The sequence below is a fragment of the Octopus sinensis genome, linkage group LG16, assembly GCF_006345805.1.
Source record: "Octopus sinensis linkage group LG16, ASM634580v1, whole genome shotgun sequence".
Taxonomy (NCBI): Eukaryota; Metazoa; Mollusca; class Cephalopoda; order Octopoda; family Octopodidae; genus Octopus; species Octopus sinensis.
Genome location: NC_043012.1, coordinates 7,596,195 through 7,624,131, shown reverse-complemented (window position 1 = coordinate 7,624,131; position 27,937 = coordinate 7,596,195). Strand labels below are relative to the sequence as shown.

The 27,937-nt window shown below is 33.7% G+C and overlaps 1 protein-coding gene across 2 annotated transcripts; it reads left to right on the top strand.

The window, feature by feature from the left end:
• The first annotated feature begins 130 nt into the window (after window positions 1-130).
• Window positions 131-26,945, top strand: LOC115220454 (heterogeneous nuclear ribonucleoprotein K). 2 transcript variants are annotated; one of them, XM_029790581.2, is made up of 15 exons: window positions 131-453; window positions 11,609-11,729; window positions 14,312-14,427; window positions 14,912-14,968; window positions 16,842-16,885; window positions 18,438-18,510; window positions 18,598-18,729; window positions 18,849-18,977; window positions 19,124-19,302; window positions 20,205-20,381; window positions 21,248-21,294; window positions 21,396-21,478; window positions 21,564-21,638; window positions 21,750-21,919; window positions 25,837-26,945. In XM_029790581.2, exons 2-15 carry the CDS (start codon window positions 11,714-11,716, stop codon window positions 25,862-25,864), a joined length of 1,326 nt encoding a protein of 441 aa, XP_029646441.1. In that variant the 5' UTR covers window positions 131-453; window positions 11,609-11,713; the 3' UTR covers window positions 25,865-26,945. The 2 variants fall into 2 exon arrangements, with proteins under 2 accessions (XP_029646441.1, XP_029646442.1); XM_029790582.2 differs by having other exon boundaries at window positions 132-453; window positions 18,616-18,729.
• Window positions 26,946-27,937: the final 992 nt, after the last annotated feature.

The window sequence follows — 27,937 nt, the reverse complement described above, 5'->3', positions numbered from 1 at the left end:
TTTATTTATTTTCTGCGATTTATATATAAAAATATTGATTTTTAAAAAATAATATCGTATTTGTGTGTAGATGTATTATGTGATCGGCGATGTTATTTGTAGAGTAGGTAAGGGGCCGAGCTAAACAGGTCAATCCTCCCCACAGTTCGGCCATTTTACAGTTGCTGCTTCTTCTTCTTAGACACACTTTTACCAACACACACTCGTGCTAAGGTCGTTCGCCTCGTACGGAGTCCTCAAATCTAGTTCGGCCCGACTCAACACTACAAACTCCAACAACAGAGATCTTATATACATATATATACACATATATATATATACTTTTACATACATAGAGACACAGAGTGAGGAGCAAAAAAAAAAAAAAAAAAAAAAGAAAAGAGACAGAAACATATAAAGATATTTTCTATATCCGCAGTTTTCTACTGCCTTCGTCTTTAAAACACATTTGAAGTATGTAAACCAGTCTTTTTTTTCACCTTTCATTTCATTTCATTTTTTCCCTCCTCTCTCTCTCTCTATATATATATTTCTCTTACCTGTTTTTTTCCCCCCTCTTTTCTCAGCGGTGGTGTGCCCCAGCATGGCCGCGGCGGCCTTCTTGCTAAAACACTTTTAAGGATTTTAAGGGATTTATATCTCATCAAATTGCATACACTCACAGATACAGGCTATATATATATCCTTACAATATATATATATATATATATTTCTCTTACCTGTTTTTTTCTCTGCGGTGGTGCTCCAGCATGGCCGCGGCCTTCGGTCTAAAACATTTTAAAAGGATTTTAAGGGATTTATATCTCATCAAATTGCATACACTCAGATACAGGCTATATATATATATCCTTAGAATACATATATATATATATATACATATCCATATCCATATTTCCCCCCCTCTTTTCTCTGCGGTAGTATTGCCCCAGCATGGCCGCGGCGGCCTTCGGCCTAAAACATTTTAAAAGGATTTTAAGGGATTTATATCTCACATCAATTTACATACACTCAGATACAGGCTATATATATATCCTTAGAATATATATATATATATATACATATCCATATTTTTCCCCCCTCTTTTCTCTGCGGTGGTATTGCCCCAGCATGGCCGCGGCGGCCTTCTAGCTAAAACATTTTAAAAGGATTTTAAGGGATTTATATCTCACATCAATTTACATACACTCACAGATACAGGCTATATATATCCTCAGAATACATATATATATATATATATATCCATATCCATATTTCCTACATCGGTCTGTGTGAAACACGTTGAAGAATGTAAGCCAGTATTTTCTCCATTTCATTTCATTTACCTTCTTCTCTATTTCTCTCTCTCACACTTCCTCAAGATATACATACATGCACAGACACAGGATATATATACCCAATACCCAAGCTATATATATATATATATATATATAATGTCCATAATTCCTATAGCGATCTTTAAAATATACGAAATATGTAACCAGCCCAAGTCTTCCCCATCTCATTTCACTTCATTTTTCCCCTCTATATGTTTCTCTTACCAGTTTTTTCTTTCCCCATCTTTTCTCTGACATTTCATCAAGATATATACACATACATAGACGCAAGCTATATATATATATATATTGGAATATATCTTATAATTCCTACAACTGTCTGAAGTCTGTAGCTTGTTCCTTTTTTTTTCTTTAATTTTTGCCCTCCTGTCGCTTTCTTTATCCATTCTTCCTCATTTCTGAGGAGCTTTGTAGAAAAATTAAGGCGCCAGCTTCCTTTTTCTGTCTCTTCTGATTTCTTTTTTTTCCATTCTTCAGTGGAAAATTGATTCCTTTTAGAAAGGTAATGAGGCTTTATATATATATATATATATATATATATATATATATATATACTGTGTATATATATATATGTTGAACAATAATGTGTATATTTAAAGCATACATAAATACATATTAAACATATATATATATACATATATATATATATATGTGTGTGTGTGGCTTTGCAGTTTATTGTATTTCTTAACAATTGGGTGTAAAGATGAATGTATAGCGAGGAAAATTTAATTCTACATTTTCCATACATGCATTTCACATATAGACACTCACACATTCGGGGGGTAAAAAACCAGGGACTTTTCAGGGGGGAAAATCTTTCTTGAAACGCATTTTTGTTGTACCCTCACATATATATATATATATATATTTGTGTATGTATACGTGTGTATATATATATATATATTTGTGTATGAATACGTGTATATATGTATATATATATTTGTGTATGAATACGTGTATATATGTATATATATATATGTGTATGAATACGTGTATATATGTATATATATATATATTTGTGTATGTATACGTGTGTATATATGTATATATATATATATTTGTGTATGTATACGTGTGTATATATATGTGTATATATGTATATATATATATTTGTATGAATACGTGTATATATATGTGTATGTATTCGTGTGTATATATGTATTTGTGTATGTATACGTGTGTATATATGTACATATATATTTGTGTATGTATACGTGTGTGTATATATATATTTGTGTGTGTATATATGTATTTATATATATATATATATATATAAACCCAACAATTGTATTTACTGTTATATTCGTTCTTAAAACGCCGCCCGCTTTTGAAGTATTTTCATGCATCTCAGGGTTTGCCCCGATCTTGTTAGGAAATCTACCTATGTGCATATTGTATATATAATATATATAAATATATTCCCATGTAGTGGTACGCCCAAGCTAAATACTACCATATAAATAAATGTATGTATATATAATTTTCATTCTGTGTATTATAGATGTTATATTGCCGATGATTGCAATATTTCCTTAATAATCATCGCCATTGCATGTGTTAAATATCTCTCTCTATACTTTTTGTTTTCCCCACCCGTTGGTTCTCCTTATTTTCCTTTTAATTTCCCTTCATTTCACATTTGCAAAAGGAACGTATATATGTATGTTTGTTGACAGGAGGCAAGAAAAGGAATATCGTTAATATATGTATTATGTGTGCCTAGTTTCTTCTATCTGTGCTGCAAAACCGCACGGCATTGGCCATTGATCCAGGTTTTCTGTGTAATTATATCAATTTCACTATATACGCTCGGGAAATTATTTCAAGTGTGTGTGTGTGTGTGTATATATATATATTTAGAGGCGATCCTTTACCATCGCCATATATATATATATAATATCATTAACAGATATTACACGCTGATAGTTCCCACTAGCACATGGCCAGCTAGGTTCCTGTCGCCTTTATTTCACTCCGTGGCTTCACGTAATCACCCACACCCACCATAGGCCCTATATATACACACATATATATATATATGTGTGTGTGTATAAGGATATTGCGCCTGGGTGTATTTTATTAGATCTAAAAGAATGAGTTAAATGGTTTTCCTCCATGAAAATGTGACTACTGACTGGAAAGGCGATGGTTAAAATTGTCTCATCTGATATATAGAAACTAAAAGAAAAAAAACCCCCTTAATCTTGTCTTTTTTTTTTTTTAATGCTTTAAATCATTATTATCAACCCTTCATTGAAGTAAATCGTACGACATTTATCTTGGTCCGAAATCCCCCGATCATTGCAAGAAAATCTTTATTTGAAAAACCTTCACTGAAGAAAAAACTGCTTCTTTCCTGCCCGAATCAGTCGTTTTACTATGTCACCTTTTTTTTTTTTTTATTGCATTTATTTGTATCGTTGCTTTACGTTTTGCTAAATTTTTTTTAATGAAAATATATAAATATTTAGTCTGAAAACCCGATTGCGGTTGGAACTGAACTGATCAGGGAATCGTCCTTTTCTCTTCCTCAATCTCGCGTTACTTGCCGTTGCACCATGTGTTATTACGCAACAGAATATAGTCTGTGTAGCTTTCGCCATATATATATATATATATATATATATTTATGTAGTATGCGTGTGTGTATATTTTGTTTTTGTTGCTAAGTCAGGCTTGTAGTTTCCTTATTTTGATCACACAGTGATGATGCTGTAGTTTTTGGTCGCTGGTAATTTGATTGAAGAGATTTTTACGGGGAGGAACCGATAAGCTTCACTTCGATGTGTGTGAGGCGGCGAGAGGAATAAGTCCCATTGAGTGCGTGGTGGTGGTGGTGGTAGTAGTGTGTATCGGGAGAGGAGGTTGGCTGTTCCAATTTGTCTTCCTGCTATACATGTATTACTACGATCGGTGAACCGCCTCTCACTATCGCCATCGTTCCTCGATTTTTCAATCACAAAACTCTCTTGTATTTACTTTTTATTTTTATATTCGGAACCACCATCGTCCAACTTGTAGGATATTTGTATTCGCGTGTGCGCACACGCATATACGTGTGTGTATATATAAAAATGTGTGTGTGTGTGCGTGTCATGATTACAAATTGGTGCCCCACCGGCCTCGTTTCTTTGTAACTTTCTGAAAAAAAGGCATATATTTTTAAAATGAAATTTGGCAGATACATTTTCATAGAAGTAAATTACAATTATTTTGATAAAATTTTGAAATTTGTTTTTGGAGTTTCGGAGGATCGATCTTACTCCATCCAAGCTGTCTTCGTTACCACCACCAGTTTCCTAGTTTGAATATTTTTCTAAGGTTTATGTTTGAAACCTCATTGTGTAATAATCTCCACTCGCTTAGCACATTTCCACAAAATGTCATTTAATGACTTGCGAGCAAGACTTCATTTTGTATATCCCCCGCCAAATAAAACACCCCTTTATTTTTTCCTGGGAGAAAATGGGTGGGGGGTCTTTCCTTGCAAAGTTTCTTTAAATATAAACTATAATTTTCAGAAAACTGGAACAGTCATTGAGGCCCTAAACTTTAGATGTGCCTTTGTGTTATGTGTATTAATTGAAATGAGTGGTTTCTTCGCTGAGTGATAAAACGCTAGTTTAAAATGGGTAAGTAAGTTATCTAGATGAGTTTTTCTGTCCAGCTTTATCAATGGTCCTGCTATACCGGGTTTGCGGTTCCGTTGGTGGGTGGTGCACCAGACCATATCCTCTTGGAAACTTGTTCACATTTCAAATTGCTCCTGTCATATAAGACTGGCCATTCATTTATCCGTCAACGCTAAATATAGAAGCGACCAAACGTGTTTAATGGAATAACCATAGGTCAGATCTGATCGAGTTGATCTGTGGCCATGGTCATTGTGTTTTCTCAATTGCATTATCCCCTCTTGTTAATGCTTTATTATTATTAAAGATAATAGGAAATCATCTGAAGGATATTTTGCTGCTGTTTCTAGCGAATCCAGTGACTACATAGAGGCTTGTTCGATTTTTGATATGTAGCACTAGTTTTGGTTAGAAAGGACCGTTACCCGGGAGACCCCATTCTACCCATCGTATTCACAGTTAATAAAAGCAAGCGTGAATTGTTACGGTTTTTTTTTTTTATTACACTAACACATGCACTGTGTGTATGTATAAAATCTGTAAACTGTGTATTTATTGGTCAAGTATAAAAGCCAGTTGTCTCTTTTTCATCCCGATCAGATAAGCATTGATGGTCACATGTCTTTCAGATATCTTTTCCATCGTTTCTCGTTATTTAGTGGTGTAACAACATCGGCCTTTACTGCAGAGCAAGTTCGATCTTGCTGAGAGGACTGAATCTATTAGTAATGTAAATCGTGCAAGTTTGTTGATTCGCCTGGACTTCACTGGATGTTGTTTGACTCCCAGGTCAGCACTTATCGAACAGCCTTATTGACTAAAGGCATTCCAAACGTAAAATGTTCCACATTTTTGTGTAACAGGAACTAGTGTTTCACATATCTAGACGAGAAGGTATGATGCGAGGATTTCGCTGCTATTTCTTGTAACGTCCAGTGACCACAAGAGAGTAGTCCTTCGTTAGCTCGGGACCCTGCTTATAAAGACTTGATCTTCCTTTCTCACAAACATTAATTTTGATACCAGATGGTGTTTGGGTAAATGTTACCAGTATATTTTTTTACTTCAGTGATTGCGAACTAGGAAGTGATATAGACTGAACTGTCGCAATAGTCTGTATATGTTTATACTGTGTTCATTGAATAGCAGGCCTGAAGGTGCAGTATTTAATAATTTTTTTTTTTTGCTGCCTTCCCTCCTCGCTTAGAAATATATTTAGCTGATAATTATGTAGGTGGAATTATATGTAGTTATTTCACACGGAGATTCGATGTCATAAGCTTCCTTGTGTATATTTTTTTTCCTAGTAAATCTGGTTTCATTATAGAAAAACGCGTGTGTGTGTGTGGGGGGGGCATATATTATAAGCCTTCATTAAAATGGTGCTGCACACATGGTGGTGAAATTTGGCCGAACATCAAAGCTAATAATTAATCTTTTGTTGATTTTTTTCCTGTCTGTTTAATGTTTGCCTTATATTTTGGCGGCCCCTCGTTGAATTTTCAATTAATAATCTTAATTGTTATCCAGATGCTTACACGCTTTGTACTCGTGTATAAAACTTCTTGTTGATATGTACACGTATTCTTCCGCCCTTCTCTCTCTCTCTATCTGTACACACACTGTTTTCACTCTCTTCTTCCTACCACCTCTGTTCTCTATCTGTACTCTCTCTCTCTCCTCCTATCACCACTTTTCTCTCTATATTCTCTGCCTTGCTGTCTGTCTGTCACATGGCGGCCATACTTCTTCCCTCCCATATTTCTCTTTCCTTAATTGCTTTTTACTCCTTTCGTCTGCCCTACAGTCGTGTTTCTCTCTGCTAACAGTAGGGATTTTTCTAATCTTTATATAATAAAACCGTCCCTCTAACACGCCGACCTTTAACCGCTTCACTTTTTCCTGTTGCGTCTTTGTCGGCGCTCGATAGCTGATTAACTGTTGGAGGTAGGCAACAAGATGTTGAGGGCTTCATCCTTTTCCAACGTGAAGCGAGTGCGGTAAATGTAAAATTTAGTTTGCATTCCACGGTTTCTTTACGTTTGTGTGTATATATTTAAAAGATGCAATTTATTATTTGAGATTGCTACAGAAGCGATTCTCTAGCCTGGAGTTTGTTACTGCAAAAACTACTGGCCTCTGAACCATTCCTGCCACCACAATCTCAGCTAATAATAGATTATATATTAGTGTTTTTCGCCCATTTAGCTCTTTCTTCGTTTGCACGCTTGTGTGTGTGTGTTTATATATATATATATATATACACACACACACACACAATCTCCCTCTAACTGGATGCTTAGTTAATCTTCGTGTTTCTGCGTCCGTGTCCCACATCCGAAGTAGATTTAAAAATCTGTAAATCATAGGAGAACGCTAGATTTCACTATTATTATTATTATTATTATAGACTCCAAGGTATACCTAGACAGTGGAGTGGTCTACTCGGCTCTCGTCTGGTTTCGGGCCTATTTCACTTTTAGCGGTCCGCATGCAGTTAGTAACCTTATTAAGCTGGTTCTTCAAAAGAAATGTTGCTGAGTAACGCAGCATAAAGAACTGAACAATGAAAAAGGTTCTTGAAATTTATCAAATAATCAAAACAATTTTTAATGCCATAAAAGGTAAAGGTCAGAAGCAACTTGTTTCCCCAAAATTGAAAACTGCTTCGTCACGAAGTCGTAGCTACGTGTAAAGGAAGGAAAAAATACTGGCGCCAAGCAGTCTACCTCCAGCTTGTTGAAGTCAGGTGTTATAGCATAGGTTGATTTTTTTTTTTTTTTCTTTCTTTCCGAAGTATTGTATTCTAGTGTAATAAAATGACGCAAACGAACCGGCTACTCCACTATTATTGTAGTATTATTACTAACTATAATACCTCGAAGGGCGTGTCGTTCGTGAGGAGGTTTAAAAGTGAATACAATTAATTTTCTTTTTTTTTTAAAAAAAAAAAGGTCGCTGGACCAGCTGAAATTATTAGGCAACGATTCTAAGTTCACTGACTTTGTTATTTCCTTTCAAACTGAATTAGTAAACCGTAGCGGTGCTATATTTTGAATATATTATTGATAGCGATACTATCAAAATTTCTGATATTGAATATAAGGAAGCATATAGCTTAGAACTAAAGGTAAAACCTCTCGATTGCGCGCCTCGGTTTCATTGCCAACGTTTGAGTCTTTGAGTTTAACCAGCGTTGCTCATGAGAGAGAGAGTGTGTTAGGAACGTGCATTTCTCTAAATTGAGGAATTGGTAAAATCTAGAAGTAAAAACGGCAGATGAAGTAAAATTTTAGCGTTTACCCTCCTGTTTTAGGTTTGTTAATTCTGTTGATTATATACACCTCGTCACAGTGGTGGAAGTAATGAACTACGCAAGAGTTTTGTAATCTTTTGTTTTCATTTCTTGTGTGAGTAATGCTTATTATGAAAATGCATGAACGTCACAACTTCCAATTTCTTCGTCTTCAAAAATATCAGCCTTTTTATGCAGACCAAGGGAAGAAAATACTGCATCTTTCTCATGCATCCAATCTTGTGTGTGTGTGTGTATTAAATTGTCTGCCTTGTACAGACTGCATTGGGTGTGGTTATTTTGTGTTTTGGGCTTTTGGCACTCACCCACTCTCAACAACATTCGTTTTTTTCCATTCTGTGTGAATATGGATTATATTGTTTTATTTGGTTGTCTTTCTACCTTTTGCTGTAATATGACATTAACAAAGAGTTTTTAATTTCTAGTGTCGGTTATACTTCAACATTGAGCTATTTAGATTATATAATCATGAATCCCTATATTTATTCTTTAAAAAATTCGTGTGGACGGATTTAAATATTGAGTTTGGGCGAAGTTGCGCGATGGTGTAACTTAGTGTGATTATTGAAAGGGTAGCGAGCAACGTGGGCCCTACTATTCAATTTCTTGCCTGCTAAGCCCTCTATTTAAGTTTCAATTCTTACTCAACTCTGCCCATCTGATACTATTAGGGCTTAATTAATGGGAAACAATGTTGGCTATGGGTTCTCTCATTTGGTACACCAGGTCATAAATAACAGGAATAAAGCTTTGGATCAGGGTTAAGGTGGTTTATGATTAACTCCGAAATGGGAGCGATCCCCTTCTATGTTCGAACTCGGGGCCTTGGTAAACAAATCAGACATTATTGCTTGTAGCATTCGTCGTTCACTTTAATATTTATCGTGTCCATGGATGGTAATTATTAGTTTACGAGTGAAAAAAAAAAATGGCTATGAGATATTGGCAAGTATTTCATTACTGATGCAACAGTTTCTATTGATTTCACTATTGATAACGTGGTCACAGCTTTGGAACTCGATTAACTACGCATCTCTCTCTCTCTCTCTCTAATATATATGAATTTTATGGTGGGTCTGCTAGAATAGAGCAGGGTTTTGTGGAGTGATATTCTCTTACCCCATCCTACCCAGGAAAAAGTATCTTGCCACCATGACCCCAGTGTGCGGACAAGGAATAATTGTTGCTATAATGAAACAAGTTTATTTTGTGATCACAAACTGAAAGTGAAAGAAATATTGACAGGAAAAACGTGTCCATGTTTATTTTTTATTTATGATTTCTTCGGATTCCTGTTTTTAAAGGCAGACTTCGATATGTGAGGTAGGCTGTGTTTAAAAATATGGAGAATATGATTCTGAACATTTTTTGGTCCCAGAATTTCAGTCCCGATTGTGTTGGATAATTTTTCACTTAGGTAGCTTCCCAACCACATGGCTCTGAATTCAGTCCTACTGCGTGGCATCTTGGGCAGGTGTCTTCCACTATAGTTTCGGTCCGACCAGAGCCATGAGTGGATTTGGTAGGCGGAAACTGAAAGAAGCCCGTCGTATGTGTGTGTGTGTAGCTTTGTGTTTGTCTATTCACTGCTTGACAACCGGTGTTTACATCTCTGTAACTTCACCGTTCGGCGAAATAAATCGATAGAATAAGTACCAGGCTTAAACTTAATACTGAGGTCGATACATTTTTCTAAAAGTTCTTAAAGGCGTTGCCCCAGCGTGGCCACAGTCTAATAACTGAAACGAAAGATAAACCAAAATAACGCTCACCAAAAAAAGTTTTAATAAAACATCTGGCGTTGATCAACTGGAAACTTTATTTCATGTGATTATTTATTAAATTCTTAATATGAGTTGGTGTTAAAGATGTAAATATCTTGGTTGTAAAAATAAAAACTTATTTCAGTTTGTCATGCTGTAAGATATTCTAGGCCAGCTTTTGGATTGTAACATTTGATATATATCGTTTTCTTCTTGAAACTTGCACTCTATAGCAATTGATTAAAACTTTCACTTTTGCTGACGTTCTCCTCAGTCCGGACCTTTTTAGCTTTCACTTCTAGAGATGGCTGTTGGTTTTCTTATTTCATAGATTTAAAGTTACATAGATATATTTTTGATAAACTTATGGCACCATGTTAGACGTGAACAGTATTGCTTTCATATTCTTGCTTGAATGTATATTGTTGAATATAATATATTGAAACGGAAGCTGAAGTTTGCAGGAATGAAAACGGTACACTATTCTCTTAGATTTCCAAATCCTGTATTAAAGTTGTTTTACGAGATTTAATACCTTAACATAAGCAAATCCATCTAACCCCCTAAATTATAGTTAATCCATTGTAATTAGCTAAATTGCTGGTTAGTGAATTTTGTACTTGGTGAGATTTATTTTCTTTTCTCTTTAAAGGGTTGTTACCATATAAGGTTGATATTGTCTTTTTTTCTGGTTGCATACTGGTGATGTTAGATTCCCGGATGAGGATATAAGTGAAAGTAAACTATAACTGTATAAAATATAATTTTGAGCTAATTATACTAATGACTTTTATCAGATTGTTTTGTGTATAGACATCAAAATAAAACTTTAAATGATATCTCTTTGAAGTACTATTCACAGCTAGGGTTTTTCCCTAATTTAAGTTTCATAATTTATAATTTCATTAACATAGTTTGTTGGCTGTTGTGGTCTGATTTTTTTTGTATTGTGGCTATATTAAAGATTCCTGCCTATTTTTGTCTATTGGTGCAACAAGTAATTTCGTTGGTGCAGATTTTCTTCTCATATCAATTTGTGCAGATTTTCTTCTCATATCAATTTGTGCTTGTGCATCTCTATCTATCTATCTATATATCTATCTATATATCTATATATATATATATATAATATATATATATATATATATATATATATATATATATATAGAAACAAACATCAGATTTTGGATATTAGTTGATGCATATGATCCTGTGTAAAATTCTAATTCTTCAGTAGTAAATAAAAGTAATTTTGAAAGTTCAGTTGAACCCTTTTGATATTAACCTGCCCAAGACTTCCAGTGCTATAAGTGATCTTTATTAAAACCTTCCATCAAAATACCATGCTAATTTACATTCCAAACACCGGGTGTAGTAAAGACAAAGTTATTCCACTAAATTCTTCATTATTTTCAAAATTAATTGAAGCCAATGCTGTAATGAATTTTGAAAGGATAAAGTACCTATATAGTAGTGTTGGGAATGTTTTCATTTGCTTCGTCTTAGTCCATTTGTCCTAACTTTAAACACACCATTATTGCTTTGTTTCCTTTCTCGTTGTAGGTGTGGTAAAGTGTTAAGTGAAGAAATAATTTCTTTTCAACAATAACAGTTGCTTCCACAGCACTCCTTAGAGATTTCATTGAAACTTTTGGTCATCAATTAACGATGGACTCGAAAGAAGGTGAGTTCAGTTATAGTTTTTCATTGTTTTGTTTCTTTTCGATCTCCCTCACCTGTTAATTTCTTTAAGGTTTTCCCTTCTAATTGTAGGTGGGGTTACACTTTTTTTAATGTTATTTTTTATTTATTGTGGGTGGTGTGGCTATATTGTATATTGTTGGTGCAAATATTTTACAATATTCAAAATGTCCAGTTTAAACCATTTAATTGGTTGCTAAGTGTTGCCATGGTAGCTAGCCTGTATCACTAGCAGCAGCAGCAGCAACAGGTGTCATAAAGTACATGTTCCTTATTGATTTCTTTCCTTTTACATATTGTCTTCTGTATTTCTCCCCCTTCCATAGTGGCACCATGGCTGACCCAGGTGAGAAGCAGCCTGCTTTATTATTCTTTAGTATACTTAAACTAGTATTTTCATAAGAAAGCATTAATATCATCATAGAAAATTTGTATTTTATATTCAAGTTTTATAAAACTCTCTCTTAATATTTTAAAGCCGTCAATAATTTATGTAGATGTTATAGTTTCATTGTTATTTATTTATTTTTGTCTGTTAAAATGTTCCATTATTTATAAGTGTGAGACATGTACATGTCTAGATTTATAAGCTATTATAATTTCAAATATACCAATGAATTAAATCAGGCTGCTCCATCAATTAGTGTTAGGTGAATTTCTATGGCTTAACTTGTTGATTCGCTTCATCCCTTCCCTTTCTAATGATCCCATGTCATGGTTGCTTTAGCATTTGTGATTTAGATTATTAATTATCCTCCCCAACCAGCCTGTCCTACAGGCTGGTTTTTGAACAAAGCTTTTGCAGGATAGTATCGCCTACTCCTCCACAGCTAGGAGGATGTGAGCAGGTGCTCATTGGTTGTTGCTAGGCCACTAAATATCAACAAAAAACTGGTGTATTGGGGTGTAAAGAGCCATTTAAGTAGTGCTACTAGTCAGGCTGGTTCATTCATTATCAGTTATTCCATTGGCTACATCACTATCATGCTGCTCTTTAGACCTGAAATGTTGTCTAACAAGTCCACAGGCAACCAGTTTTCATCCCTCTCTGTCTTACTTTTATACACAACAAAAGAGATGATGATGGGAGTACATCAGTCTTGTTTAACTCCTACTTGAACACACACTCACACACATGCAGTGAAAACTAATGATGTTTTAACTGACCATTTTTTGGTCAATAGGTCACCTTGGGGTATGTATTTTCTTTCAGATGAATTTTTAAAATTTTATTTTTGTGATATCTTTACATTTTTTTTTTTATTTTGTGTGTTTATCAACTTTTAACATCTCCAATTTTATTTCCCTTTGGCTATTTCTGTGTTGTATATTTCAAGTCCACTTAATGCTTCTCTTTAACTGAAATTGAAGTAATTATATTTTATTGAAGAGGTGGGTGACTCTTATTAAATTTTGGCATTTATAAATTCTAAGTTACTCTTTAGTAGGACTGATAGTAATGGTTTTGTTATTTTCTTGCTCCTCATACAGCAAATTAAGGGGTTCTGGTTATTTTTTTTTTAGGTTTTTTTTATATTAATATTTTTTCTCATTGCCCAAATTTACAAGAATTTTTATTTGTGAATCTGGTATTTTTCTTTATCATCCTATTGTTCCTTTCCAGTCTACTTCAGTTTAGTTCTATTTCTTCAGTGTGTGGGTTTTCTAGTTTTTCTACCTTTCATCTTAGTGCTAAAGATATACACTGTTGGATTATGTGGTTGCTAGGTGTGAGGAGTTGGTGTTCAATTGCATGTGCACACACAGGCACACTCTGGAATTGATTAGGTGTTACAAAAGAGATTAGATACATCTGAATTTAGGTTTAGGCATAGCAGTTACATCATTTTTAGCAGTTTGGCCAAAGAGACCAATGGAATAATTACGAGACTTAAAATTAGTACTGGGGTTGATTTGTTTCACCAAACCTTTCACTCTGATGCTTTAGCATGACCACACTCCAATAACTGAATCAAGGTAAAAGATAAAAGATGAAAAAAAAACTATCTTTTCATGTCATGTGTTGAGTCTGAATCTCCATCTCTTTGTTAAAGGCTTTGGTAAAACATTCTCTCTCTCTCTCTCTCTCTCTCTCTCTCCAGAATTATATTTGATATTCACTGTTAGGCATGTTGATTAATAATGGTAGTTGGTGTTCCACATGAAAAGAATTTTCATTTGAGTCTTCCTGAGTTTGCTGTCGGTTCAGTTGGAGTTGAAAGCTGAGTTTAACAGCCATTTTATCAGTTTTCTCTATCTTCATGCAAAAGAAGCAGGTACCTTCCTACTTGGCTGATTTACCTGTTGCCACCCTTTATTAATCTTAAAGGCACTCTTTTTACCTTTAGATTGATTGCTGGGGCTATTGTAGGCATTTTTTTTCCATATGCAATTTCTAAAGATTTACTCTAGTAATTTGTAAAATTTTACTTACATGGATGGCTTGTGAAAAAAATATTTCTGTAAATTAAACCCCCTAAATATTTGTTAGGGAGCTGCTTTTTATATATATACTTCTGTGTATTACAAATGAGACTAATGGGTTTTTGTTTTTCATTTTAATTGATTTTTCAACAGGCATAATGAAGCGGCCACTAGAACAAGAAGATGATGACTCATCGATGAAGAGAGCTCGTGGCAGTGGGCCAAAAATTGAGTTAAGAATTTTACTTCAGAGCAAAGTAGGTTTCCAAAAAAACCCTTTTAAAAAAATTCAATTTTGGGTCCTATTATTATTATTGCTTTAGTTTTTCTTCAATTAAAATGCATTTAAAAAAAAATTTTTTTTTGGTGGGGTCTTATTGGATGTTTTCTGCAACACTTGCCCTTCTAATTTTGAGCAGTTGGTCTCCTTTCTTCATATGTCCATACCACTTATTGCATTAGCTTTTAACTTCTTTTTACTCTTGTGCTTTTCAGCAATACTCATAATTGCTGCTTCAAAATATCTTTCAAAAATGTGTGATAGTGTAACTGATATAAGCGAATAGGTTTAGAATAGTTTTCTTTGCAAGAAACGAACTAGATTTTTTTTTTTTTTTTTTACCTAGATGTAGGCTTGCATTAATATCAGTTGATTTTTAATTTAACTAAACACACACACACACTCCCTCTCACCCACACTTGTTGAATAATAACAAAGTTTGTATTTGAAATGTCTTTCAGAATGCTGGAGCTATCATTGGCAAGGGTGGCAGTAATATTAAAAGATTAAGAGAACATGTGAGTATTTCTAATTCAACAGTTTTTCCTTTACCATTTTCTCATATTATATTTTTTACTGTTTTTGTAATAATGAAAACAAAACTAGGCATTGCTTCTGCCTAGATGCTAGTTGCCATTTTATAAGAAGGTGACATTAATTATTCTCTTGAGGGTGGGTGTGTTGTTATCAGTAAATATTAGTACCGAGTATTTTTTAAACTTTGTCTTAAAATAGAGATTAGAAATATATATCTATCTAACTATTTATCACATTTTGTTGTAAATATTTCATCTTTGAAAGTAAAGAGATGATTATCCTTTATCTTCACCTTCATCGGAAAATGAACTTCGAAAGTAGTGAAGGTTGACCAGTTTGTTTCATTGTCCAAATTGGCCGTCAAATTTGACAGTTGTATCTAACAACTATTTATCATATATATATATATATATATATATGTGTGTATATATATATATATGTATGTATATATATGTGTGTGTGTGTGTGCATATAAGTATATAAAAAGCACACCACATGAGATGCTATTTTCTGTTCTTACCCATCTTTTTTCTTTTTTTTTTAAAGAAATTAATTCCCATATTGTATATTCAAACTGAATTGTTTTTCTTTTTTCTTTTTTTTTTGTTTATATATTAAATTTTTTTTTTTTTTTGTCATTTTAAATATAAATATTGAAATCTAGCTTAGTTTATTTGTATTTCATTTTTGAAACTGACATTGCTTTGTTTTATTTTTTCAAATTTTTTTTCCATACGGCTGCAATTCTGTTGTGATGTCTGGACTAAAATAAATAAATAAATAAATAAAATAAATGAATTTTCAAAATGATCTTTTCCACAAAGCATGCAAAATATTTAAGATCGAAACTAGTTTAAACTGTCTTTCTTATTTTTTTTTTTTCCTCCCCTATCTCTCTTTCTCTTTTTCTAACTTGTTTCTTGTGAAATTATATGATCTTACTCCTGAACTTTTGATGATGATAGTTTTTTTCCCAAACTGGACTTCCAGTGCATGTCTAATAAATGATAAATGTAGCATCTGAACCCGACTATAGTGATTATAATAACTTGAAACGCTAAGCAGGAGTTGTAAAGGGGTCGAGAAGTAACCCCAGTCTTGCACAAAAGATGGAGGTGCATTTAACTTATAGCTAATTCTCCTTCTTTATTCCTTTTAGGTATTATTTCTTTGAACAATAACCATGCATGCAAGAATGTTTTATTACTATGGAACAAAAAAAAAAAACTGTATTTATAAAAAGAAATTTTTTCAAATTCTGCTTGTTGACTGGGATGTTCCCCCAATCTGAAATGTAAGGCTTTGCACTGTTGTTCTTTTTATCAGTGGCAGCTGAATTTGACCAGCCAGCAGTTAATATCGTGAAGATATGTGTGAGGGGAAATGTAACTTTTCCTCTCTCTTTCTCTCTCTCACTCTCTCTCTCTCTCTCAGGAACAAAGCAGCTTCCTTTCTCTTTTATAACCCATTCCCGGGAACCTGTCTGTCTCTAAGAAGGGAAAAACTGAATTGAGGAGAAAGAGAACTAGTCAGAACGTTATAGGGGAAAACAAGACTTTCCCTGCAAGTATCTCTCAGTACTGCAAGTTTGTCTTAACTAATGCCTCCAGTTTTTATTCCACAGAATTTCAGCCCCGTTGAAGTTGACTTGTTCAATGAATGTATGGATTCCATTTATATTACTTTTTTATGCCCATTGTGAAGATTTCTGGTAGTAATACTTTGTTATATATATCTTGCCTGCCCCATTCTTCTTGCCCTTCCATGTCCACCAATGGCCCGTCTGTTGACCCTGAATATCCCTGACCCACGGAACGTCATCCCTGCCCGTCCGTCCGTCCATCCATGATGCAGTTCAAAGCAAGTGTTACAGTGCCCGATTGCACCGGCCCTGAACGGTATGCACCCTACTGCATTGTACTACTACACATTTTATTAATAACTGTTTCATAATGTTAAAAGCCCATTGTAAGTTCTTTTTTCTCCACACTGTTTTTACATTTTTTTCTTCCCACCCTTTCAAAACTTATCTGATGTCATTCACTCTTTAGTTCTTTTTTTTTTACTTCTATTTAAATTTATTTTCCCACTCTTCTGTCACCCTCTAAATTTCTTTTTCTCTCTTTTCTCTTTCTCTCTCTCTCATTCTCTCTTATACCCAGTAAATGTAGCTAGCTAGTTAGGATCTTGGGAAATAACCACATACAGAGCTCAATAACTTGGAATCTGCATTACTCCCTGCTAGATGTATTAATATTCAGTCCATCCTGCCCAGCGATTCCCAGTCAACGACCAAATGTAAAATTGGGTACTTCATACTCATTATAGTTCCTTGTTACAGCTTCAAAAAATAAAATATTTTAAAAAATTGTTTATTTGCTTTTTCATCATGGGTTTCTATTTTCTTCTACTGCAATTCACTAAGTGATCAACAACTTGACTTTTTTTTTTATACAATTCATATTGTAATTTAGATGTCTATCATAACTCTAATATAGTTTTCTTTTAATATGGAAGTGTTAAACCAGCAGCTATTATTACTATCCTCCAAGTTAGTGGATGACACTTGAAAAGTTGTATGTGCTCTGTGAATTGTAAAGATAGTTGTATATATTTATTCTTAAGTCATTGAGTTCTGTATCAGTGGAGATCTCTGCTTAAAAATGAAAGGGCTTGGGTTTAAACAGCCTAACAATTACTTTGGGTATTTAGTGGTTTTTTATTTTTAGTTTCATCTTATTCATGGTTTTTTTTTAATATTAAATTCTCATACTCCAAATTCCCCTTGCTTAATTATATTTTTTAATAAAAAAAAAAAAAGTATTAATGTATATTTATAAATATATTTTATTTTCCTTTTGAGATTTACTAATTTATTAGAACTTGCTTCATGTCACTTAAAGGAATACTTCATCACTATCAAAGACCTAATTATCAAAGCTAATATTCTAGTAATTTAATTCATTTTATTCTAAGCTTTGGGTTTCTTCTGCACTTAACCATTCCCTCTTAATAGACAGCTTCATATGAAATGTGACACAGCTCAGTTTTAAATACCGTTTGGTTTCTATATATATATATATATATATATCTACATAATATGAATTTGTTAAACAATAAAACTCCAATGTTTGTAAGGACTAAATTCCAAGGTCTCTAGATGATATAGCTGCTGAAAGAGGTTAGAACTAGATTTCAGTAACTGAGTAAATGTAGTTCGTTCATCTACACAGCATATCGTGAACGTTTAGTACAACAGTCAGTTAGTTTATTTTATTTTATTTTTATCCATTTGAACATTCAGATGGATTATGCACTTAGTTATTAATCTGCATACCAGTCTAGTAAATTGGTATTTTTATTTTTAAAATTTTTTTAAAATAAAAGACATCTTGACTTATATTGTTTTCTACAGCTATAATTATTTTAAATCCTTTTTACATTTTACAGAATTTTGACAATTGGTGCAGACATAGATACAGCATTGGACTGTTTGGCAGACATTATACCATCCCTTGAAGATGTATGTATATTTCATGTAGTCTTTTGTAAAATATTGTCTATATTGAAGCTTCACTTTTCTGTGTTATTATTGGGATAAAAATCTAAGGCTCAATCTCTGTTGCAGTACAAACAGTTCTCCAATGATGAGTATGACTGTGAAATAAGAATATTGGTTCACCAGAGCCAGGCTGGTTGCATTATTGGTAGAGCTGGTTTTAAGATCAAAGAGTTGAGAGAGGTGTGTATCTTTCTTTGTTCTTCATTCTTTAGTGTCTATATTTCTCTCTTGCATTTTAACCCTATTTGAATGTTGAAGTTTTTTCTTACACGTCTCTCTATAAATATGAAATATTTCAGAAAACTGGAGCAAACATCAAGGTGTACTCAACCTGCTGTGCTCAGTCCACTGATCGTGTTGTGGCAATTTCTGGTCGACCTCCTGTGGTCATAGCTTGCATTAATGTTATTTATGAGCTTTTGGAAATGGTAAGACAATATTTTTTTTTATGTTTTCTATTATATATTATAGTAAATGTTTCAAAACTCTTCTCAAATACATAATTGTAAAGTAAATGACATGGTGTGAGGAACAGGCAACAGTTGGTGTATAATGGTCCCTCTCTCTTCTGTAGGCACCACCGAAAGGAGTTAACCAGCCATATGATCCACATAACTATGATGAGTATTACGCCCATGACTATGGTGGTTACACCATTGCAGAGGGGGGCCGTGGTAAACTACCTAGGGGTGCCCCGCCACCACCACCACGAGGAGGTGTCTCTCCATTGATGAGCCCACAGATAAGAGGACGGTAAGTTAACTTTCCAGATTTATATATAATTAGACGCTAGCATAAATAGCATTGTTTTTAAAGTACTGTAGTATGTAGAAACTTAAGATCTTTGATCACTTTTCATATTTAAATGCTGCATTTGAAAAACATACCTTCATAAAATATTCCCTAATTAATATATTAAGTCACCCATTTAGTTGACTTGCCTGAAAATTAAGGGAAATAATTCCCTTGTCCTTATTTCATGTATAAACTTCAAAAATGTTAATTTTTAAAATTTATTTCATTATTTCATCTCTTAACCCTTCATCAAGTATTTGAAGTATTTTCTTCATTGTATCATTTTTACTTCCCATTTATTTTATTCATTTGTTCTTCATCACACCTGAGTAACTTCATTAGTGTAATTAAGAAGTGTAGTGTTAATAAACAAAGCTATTAGCAAAGTGAGCCTTTGATCAAAACATAATTCCTAGCCACTACTTTTGATCCATAGATTTAATTTCCAGTAGCTCTATCCTAACCATTCATAGGATATTTGCATTTTAGAGAAATGCAAGATCTTCTAAAGATACATATGTTTGTGTCAGTAATACTATATCTTAGAATATTGACTTAGAGATTCTCTGAAAAATTAAAATGGCTCCAGTTTTTTTTTTTTTTTTTTCTTAGGTTTTGTTTTCTCTTTATTGTAAGTTAAGTATTAATGAAGTTTCACTCTTATCAATATTAAGGTTAATATCAGTTTATGATATAGTTTTTATATGTAGATGTGAACTAGTTTGTGGCCACTGATTTTTTGGCAATTTTTATATAAACAATGATTTTCATTCTCTATATTTCATGCTTTGAAATGCTTAAATTTGAACTCCAAACTTTTGGATTCTGCTGTAAATAAGTCTGAATTGTGAAAATTTCAGAGGTACTGCTGGAGGAATGGGAGATATGGGCATGGGAGGGTCTGGCTCCATGAGCAGGGGTGGACTACCTAGCCTAACTGGAGGTAGAAACAACATGGGTGCTGCTCTCCCCTATGGCAGTGGTGGCGGTGGCAGTGGGGGCAGAGATGATGGCCTGCAAGAACTTGGAGGAATGAGGTAATAACACTCTATCATACTAGTGCTGTGCAGCAGAGATACCTCTAGAGAGGGCCCCAACCATCGTTAGATTATTCCTCTTGAACAATTTGTAAGTTTGTCAAAATTATTCTGTAGCCAAGTTCAATCTACAAACAAAAAACTTGCAAACTAATCAATGATATTTTAAACAAAACAAAACAAATTCAACAATCCAATTTTCATCACATTTTATTACTTTTAGTGGTTAAGTTTATTTCGAAAGCTTGTTGATTTTTTTTTGCCTTTTCATTCAGTATTTGCCCAATTTCTCTTGAAGCTGTGCACTTACGAGTTGATAGTGGCCTTAAGTGTTCTAATTGTGGATTGAGTTATTTGTCCTAGGCAAACGTGCACAAAATAGCATCTAGGCTTAGCTTCCCTCTTTAGCTCTCCCCAAATTTCTGTCTAGAGGTATCACTGATGGTCCTAATTAGGATTTAAATGTTATTCGAAGAATGTTTTATTGTTTTCTTTCCTCATTAAAATTCCTATTTCATAATTAAAATCAATATTATACTCTCTTCTAATGATCTCACTCACCTCAAGGTAAACGTAGTCACATCTTTTTCCTGCACCAAGCAGTTCTAACATCTTCATTCTGTTGAGTCAGACGGCATTAACTCACTAAATATATTTCTGTCTTCTGCAAATCTCTTTATTGAATCTAATTCATCAAATCTCTCTCTCTCTCTCTCTCTCTCTCTCTCTGCATGGTAAATATTTTATTAGTTTCTCATTATCTCATAATGTTCCATGTTGTAGCTATTATTTCATTTCTAGTTCCACATTTATTTCAAATCTGTACTTTATAAATATTAATCGGCCAAATGTTTCAATAATTTCAGGAATGCCATGAATGGCAGCATGGGTGCTCGTGCCGGGCGTGGAGGAGGTAAGTAAATTGCAGATTCTCTCAAACTCTTCAGCATTATTACTTTCTCTTTCATCAACATTTTCCTAAAATGTTCCCTTTTTTCCCTCCTCCCCTTTCAGATAACAGGTTTGGCAATCCTGCAAGAGGAAACAGTGGCCAAGGTTTCTATGGTGGCCAGCAAAACTTTGCCCAAGACAGTATGGTAAGTTACTTCAGTTATTAACTTTGTGATGATTCAGATGAAATATTTTGAGATATTATTACCCCTCCTTTTTTTTTTCTTCCAGGGTGGTATGGGAAATCAAGGGATGATGTTTGGTATGGAACAGACTACAACCACACAAGTAACCATTCCCAAGGAGGTAAGTTTCATTCCATTAGTTTCGCTGTACTTAAAAATTTTGCTAGAGTATTCTTAAAAAGAGCCATGTGTAATTTTGAATTTTGTCCCTTTTGTTTCTCCCTCCATTTAGCTTGCTGGTGCCATTATTGGCAGATGTGGAACTCGCATTACTGATGTGCGGCGCCAGTCTGGAGCCCAAGTGGTTATAGATGAAGCCCTTCCTGGTTCCAGTGATCGGATAATTACTATCACAGGAACTCAAGAACAAATTGATGCTGCACAGTTTCTCTTGCAGAGCAGGTTAGTTGAATGTCATGTAAAGACTTGGTCTTTTTCTCCTCTTTGTTTCTCCTCTTTCCTCTCTTCTATTCCTCATTGCATTGCATTCTGTTGGTTGTAAACAAAAGAGACACTAATGCCTTGATTAGAAATTGTATTAGCTATCTGTACCTTCATCTTCCATTACTCACATGTACTAACCTGTTTTTTTAGTGACACTAAAACTTTTTACTACTGTTACTAAAAGTAAATCCAGTGCACGAAGACTTAATTCTATAGAATGGTTGCCACTTGATTTCCCATCCTCTCGTAGGAAAGCTTTAATTATTGATACATTATATCAAAAGGAATTTGCTATTTGGTTAATTTGATAATTGCATCTTTATCTAATTGTTGGTCCATTTAGGATTTACACAGCATAAATTAGTATAGTTTTTATTTAGTAAGCTAGCAAAATGTATAATATATGCCAGAGAGAGAAGTGTAGGTTCAATTTGAACACCTTTAGAAAAACTAAACACTAAGATAAGAGTGGTAACAAATATTACAAATTCTCATTTATCCAATGTAAGGAAAAAAACAAAGCTTCGTTTTATTGATATCTTTTTTTTATACAGTTAGAAAGTCTGTTAACTTTTGGAATCTAAATTCTTAGTTTAAATGTCTTTTAAATAAAGAAAAATATTAACAGATGTATAAATCGAATTTATTTCTTAAAATCTAAATGTGTGTTATTGTGTTACATTGTGAAGTAAGGGAGTGTTTCCTCTAAAGATTAATGTTCTTGTTGTAGCCATTACTTTTTCACAAAGTAGCTTTAGGTTTAAAATTTTGATGGTACCAGTTTAATGGGTGTGGTTAAGGCTTTCTTGGTTAGCATTGGGTGGCATCTGGTGGCTATTGTCGATGATGTGCATGAGACATTGGTGATGGGATTTGGCTTGTAACTAACCTTTGGCACCCATGGTCTGGAAGACTAATGAATTTTGTTGTTGTGTAGTGTGAGAACAATGAATCATTATCTTCCTGAACCATGGATGTAAGTAGCAGCAACACCAGCTCTTGCTCATCCCTATCCTCTTCTCCCTTCCCTCACAACTGCCACTCATTCGATTGACCCCCTCCTGGATCCCTTGTTGATGGCTGCCCACCACTGCTGCTTTGCTAACCTTCAGCTCCGCTACTGTTTCTGCTGCTGCTACTATTGTCATTACTACTACTATTACTACTGTTTGCTACTATTATTATTATAACTACTACTACTACTATCGTTATAACCACTATCCAGAACTGGTACTGTGATTGGCATGTTACAAACTAATTTTTATTTAATATTTTTAAATGTAAAATAATGAAATGTTTAAATGTGCATGACATGTTTACAGAGCGAAATTACGGTGAAAACTGAAGCAACTTGTTGGAATCGGTTTAGAATTCTTCCTAAATTTTAGATTTCAATTTTAGGAAAGTTTCCATGCGTCCTTGGTATAAATTATTATATTCTAATAATTGATTTGACATACAAAGTTAATAATTAATACACGTGTTGATTAAATGTCTTGTGATTTGTTGCCCTATGTGTTAGGTTTGTGTTGAAACTGGAGATAAATTCTAATTTAGGTCTTCAGGAAATATTTAAGTCAGGAAGTATAAATACGTACATAGCTGAAATTTTAAAAAAATTTATCTACAATAGCTACTGTCAGTGTGGGTGCACATTGATGGGAAACCTAAGTATGAAATATACTAAGTTACATGAATTGCAGGATAACACTCCTTTCTATTATAGGCACGAAGCCTGAAATTTTGGGGTAGGGGTTAAGTTGATTATATCAACCCCAGTGCACAACTGGTACCTATTTCATCAACCCTGAAAGGATGAAAGGCAAAATCAACCTCAGTGGAATTTGAACTCAGAATGTAAGGACAGATGGACAAAATGCTACTAAGCATTTTTTGCCTGGCATGCCAACGATTCTGCCAGCTCACTGCCTTCTAGCAGGATAATAACAGTTGTTTACTGGAGAACAATTCTGCAACATTGCAACTCTTATACAGCATATTCTTTCATGGCAGCCTGGTTTTTGTTTTTTCTTCCCTGGCTGTAAATGGCAAGCAAGTAGAAAGTGTTCATTCCCAGCTTAGGTCAGTTGTTAGCAAATGTCATTTTGAGGAAAGTTTTTTTTTTTTTTTTTTTAAATTTTACTTAACAGCCAAGTTTTTAAGGGAAAAGTAAAATTTCTTGAAATTATAAACCAGAATGGGGTTCTTGTTTCAGAATTTTTTTGTTGTTGTTTACTGAGTACAATAATACCCATTAAATCGACCCAGTCTTTGACTAATCAAACTCAAAAGGTTGGAATGACAACACAAAGAGATACCATTCGTTGCCCTTATAAATGCTAAAAAAAAACACATTTTCTAACAAAATTTTCCTTTTCCTATTCATATACTCCAGAAAATGGTTTCTATTGCTAGTTATTTCCTGTTGATTTAGAAATGAAATGCATTTATTTATTTTGTTGGAGATATATTTATAGTTTGGAAACTGAGTTACAGGTGTTCCAGACAGGTGACTCAGTTTGAAAATTTGTTTTGGTAAACTAGTCAGATGTGTCAGTTTGTAGAATCTTTGGCATCAGTTGGTAAATGAAAATAAGTAACGCTTAATAGAATTTTTATGTGTTGGATATTTAGATAAGAAGTGAGCAACTGGACTAAACAAAGTTTTTTGTGCTTTGTTCAGACATAAATAGCTTTTCTGTTAATTTCCATTCTCAAACTCTGACTGGTTTTAACCTTTTTGATACTAAATTCTTATTTTCAAAATTAAATAGAACAGAGGCAGTGTATTGCAACAAAAGGGTTAAAATATTTAACATAACTTTTCACATACAACTTGATTTATTAGCACAATCGTAGAAACTATCCACAGTGATGTAAGGGTTAATCAATTAGATTTCTTTCTGAACTTCTTAGGAATATTATAAAAATCGTTATAACCTGGTTATTGCTACTATAACAACATAAAGGTTGTTTTGTGATGTCCAGTTGTTGGAACATCCGATTTCTAAAACTGTTATGCTCTAATCCATAGACAATTTACTGTAATTGCATTTACCAACATGTTTTGACTACAAAGTTGGGAGGGTTTAATTCCTGCAAACTTCCTTTATATGTATTGTACCATTAGACTCTTTCTCTTCTGTTTCATATCAGTTTTGCTTTATGTACTTGATTATATATAAGTAACTAACTTCAAGATATGTATGCTTATATATCGTAAGCTGATATTCATGTTCCTGAAAATCAGATAGCTTTGAATTAACTGATAGCATTTATCAAACTTGTGTAATTGTGGGAAAGGGAGAATTTTTAGTTACAACATAGGAATAATCTTGGCTTATAATGAAAATACTTTTTTGTTAGTACCTACAGAGTTGGGAGAAGTTATTTTCACATTTGTTTCTCAGACCTAGGGATTTTAAAACTAGTCGATTCTAACCCACAAGCCTACTTACTGTTCAATGTGTTGTGTATCTACATCATTGCTCCAACTAGTTCGTAGGGAAAGCACTAAGACATGTAGACTAATCTCTTAAACACTTCCTACACTATACCATGATCAACTGTACTTCATGTTTATTTGTTTTTTTAATTTCCCCAACCCCTTAATCTCAACTAATTCACCTTTAGCATAAGAAATTTACTGTCAACTTACAAACCTTACTGCCATCATTTTATATAGTTAAATTGACTATTGTATTCAATAATAGTGGAGAGGCTAGATTAACCGTCCCAGCCTCTCTCTTGTAATTACAGGTTATGTTTTATATAAATTCTAGTTGGATTTTTTTCTTTGTAATTTATTGATGAAAATGACTTAATTTTATTATTGTCTTTTTGATAGTAAATCATTTTCCTCTTTTTGTTTTCAGTGTGCGGAAATATTCAGATAAATTTTGAGGCCTGCACTGCATGGCAACTCTAGCAGGGCAGAAGCTGGCAAAATTGGAAGGAAGAAGGGCTGGGTGGTTTTTGGGATGGGACAGAAAACAAACAAACAAACAAATTTAGTTAAAAGGGTTGGTTTGGAAAGATACAACAGTCAGATTCAGTTAATATGAAAGGCAAGAATGCCTACAACAACAAAATAAAAATGGGGAAAAAAAAAAGAAAAAGCAACATGTCTACTATGTGGGTGGTGCAGAAATGTAGGATGGCAGCTGTATATTCAATGTGGAGTACAATAGCTGTTTTTGTAGCTTCTGGCACATGTTAATAATGGCAATGCCACTTTGCACACTGCTGCCCACATTGCTCTTTTCAATCCATTTTCTTTCTTTATAGTGATCTATGTATTTCAGCATCTATCCTTTGCACTTCCTAATTTTATTGATCCTAATGGTAGTAGAGGGCCTATTTTTATATCTTAGCTCTTAGTTGAAAAAGAAAAAAAAAGTAATTTCCTAAACATGGGCGGAGTTTTCTTTATCACGTTTTAATTTTTAATTTTTTTTTTTTTTACCCGCCGCCGCCACCATCACCAGTTGTCAGTTGGACCCCACTGACCTCAGTTTATCTGGTGTATATTCATGTGTATGCATGTATTTTATATATGCATATATATAAAGCATATACACATACATGCATATTATATATAGAGCACTACTTTAAATTTTATCTGATTCTTAGTTATGAACACTTTTTTTTTTGTTGTCTTATTGAGTAACTTAATATCCGTCAACTCACTGGTGTGTATATATATATATATATATATATATATATATATATATGGATATATATACATATTCACACGCACACACAAACACATACCCCCAACCAAAAAGAAAAAAAACAACCCCCCAAACTATGCATGCACATACACCACTCACTCATACATTGTTTCTGTCACATTTGTATATTTCATTTCATGTTCATTAACTTTAGCATTCCTCTCATTGAAAAATATAAAAAAAAAAAAGAAAAGAAAAAAAAGGGAGAACTATGGGGAACAACTTCAAATGGCCAGAGCAAGCATTATTATTATTATGATTATTATTAATATTCATCATTGCCGCCCATTATTCTGATGTGTATGGATCTCATTGTTAGGTACTGATTTAGTTAATGTTGTGAGTTCCATGTGTTGCAGTAGTTAACCACCACCTGAGGCTGCCAACTAGGGGGAGGGGAAGGGGGCATGGGGGTGTTCTCTCCTTTTAAATATTGTTTCAGCTGGCGTACACATAGGTTTGTGAATACACCTGTTTTGGCAGATTTGGTGTTAATAAAAGTTGGTTTCAGAATATATATATCATAAAATATGGATTTGGTTTTCTTCTTACCTTTTTTTTAAATTTTTTTTTTTTTTACTAATTTGTTGTACAATTGGCTCAATATTGGAACATATTACTTTCCATGTCCTTTTATCAATCCTTGAAACACAGTCAAACCCCTCATGTTTTGAAAATTATAATTGTTCCAGAGGACTTAAGGTGTACTGGACCAGATGTTACCCTCATTTACATTTCGAATCTCTTTACATTGTAAATTAATTGAAGAAATGCTTAATATTTCTCAACTAATCCTATCCCTTTACTCTTTCTATCAATATATATTTTACACATGTACCAATTTTGAGCCATTTGTGAAGTTTATTCAGCAGCTGTTTCCATTAGCCTCTGCAGTCACCACTCTGCTGGGCTATATAGGTAGTAGCTGCTGTTTGAGTCTTTCATATTGACATTTGCAGTGTTCGTATTCCTGGAATCAGATTACCCAGATTTGGTCAAATAGTAAATTGTGGAGAACTGCTTTATGGAAAGAATATTGATGAGCCACCAAGGAGCACATAGCTCTTGTTTGTTAAAATACTGAACAGAATTTCGTGGCATCCATATATGTACACACACACACACACACACACACAGTTCTGTCTCTACAACATCTCAGATCAATCATCTGTCAGCTGTTGTACCAAATATTTTGTAGCTGATAATAATCTACACTGAACACAGTGTTGGCCAAAAGTCACCT

Bases quoted from the DNA above. Each gene is read 5' to 3' on its own strand.
- LOC115220454 (XM_029790581.2), top strand. The intron at 20,382-21,247 runs GTAATAACACTC...CAATAATTTCAG, and splicing joins CAAGAACTTGGAGGAATGAG to GAATGCCATGAATGGCAGCA. The intron at 21,639-21,749 runs GTAAGTTTCATT...CCCTCCATTTAG, and splicing joins AAGTAACCATTCCCAAGGAG to CTTGCTGGTGCCATTATTGG.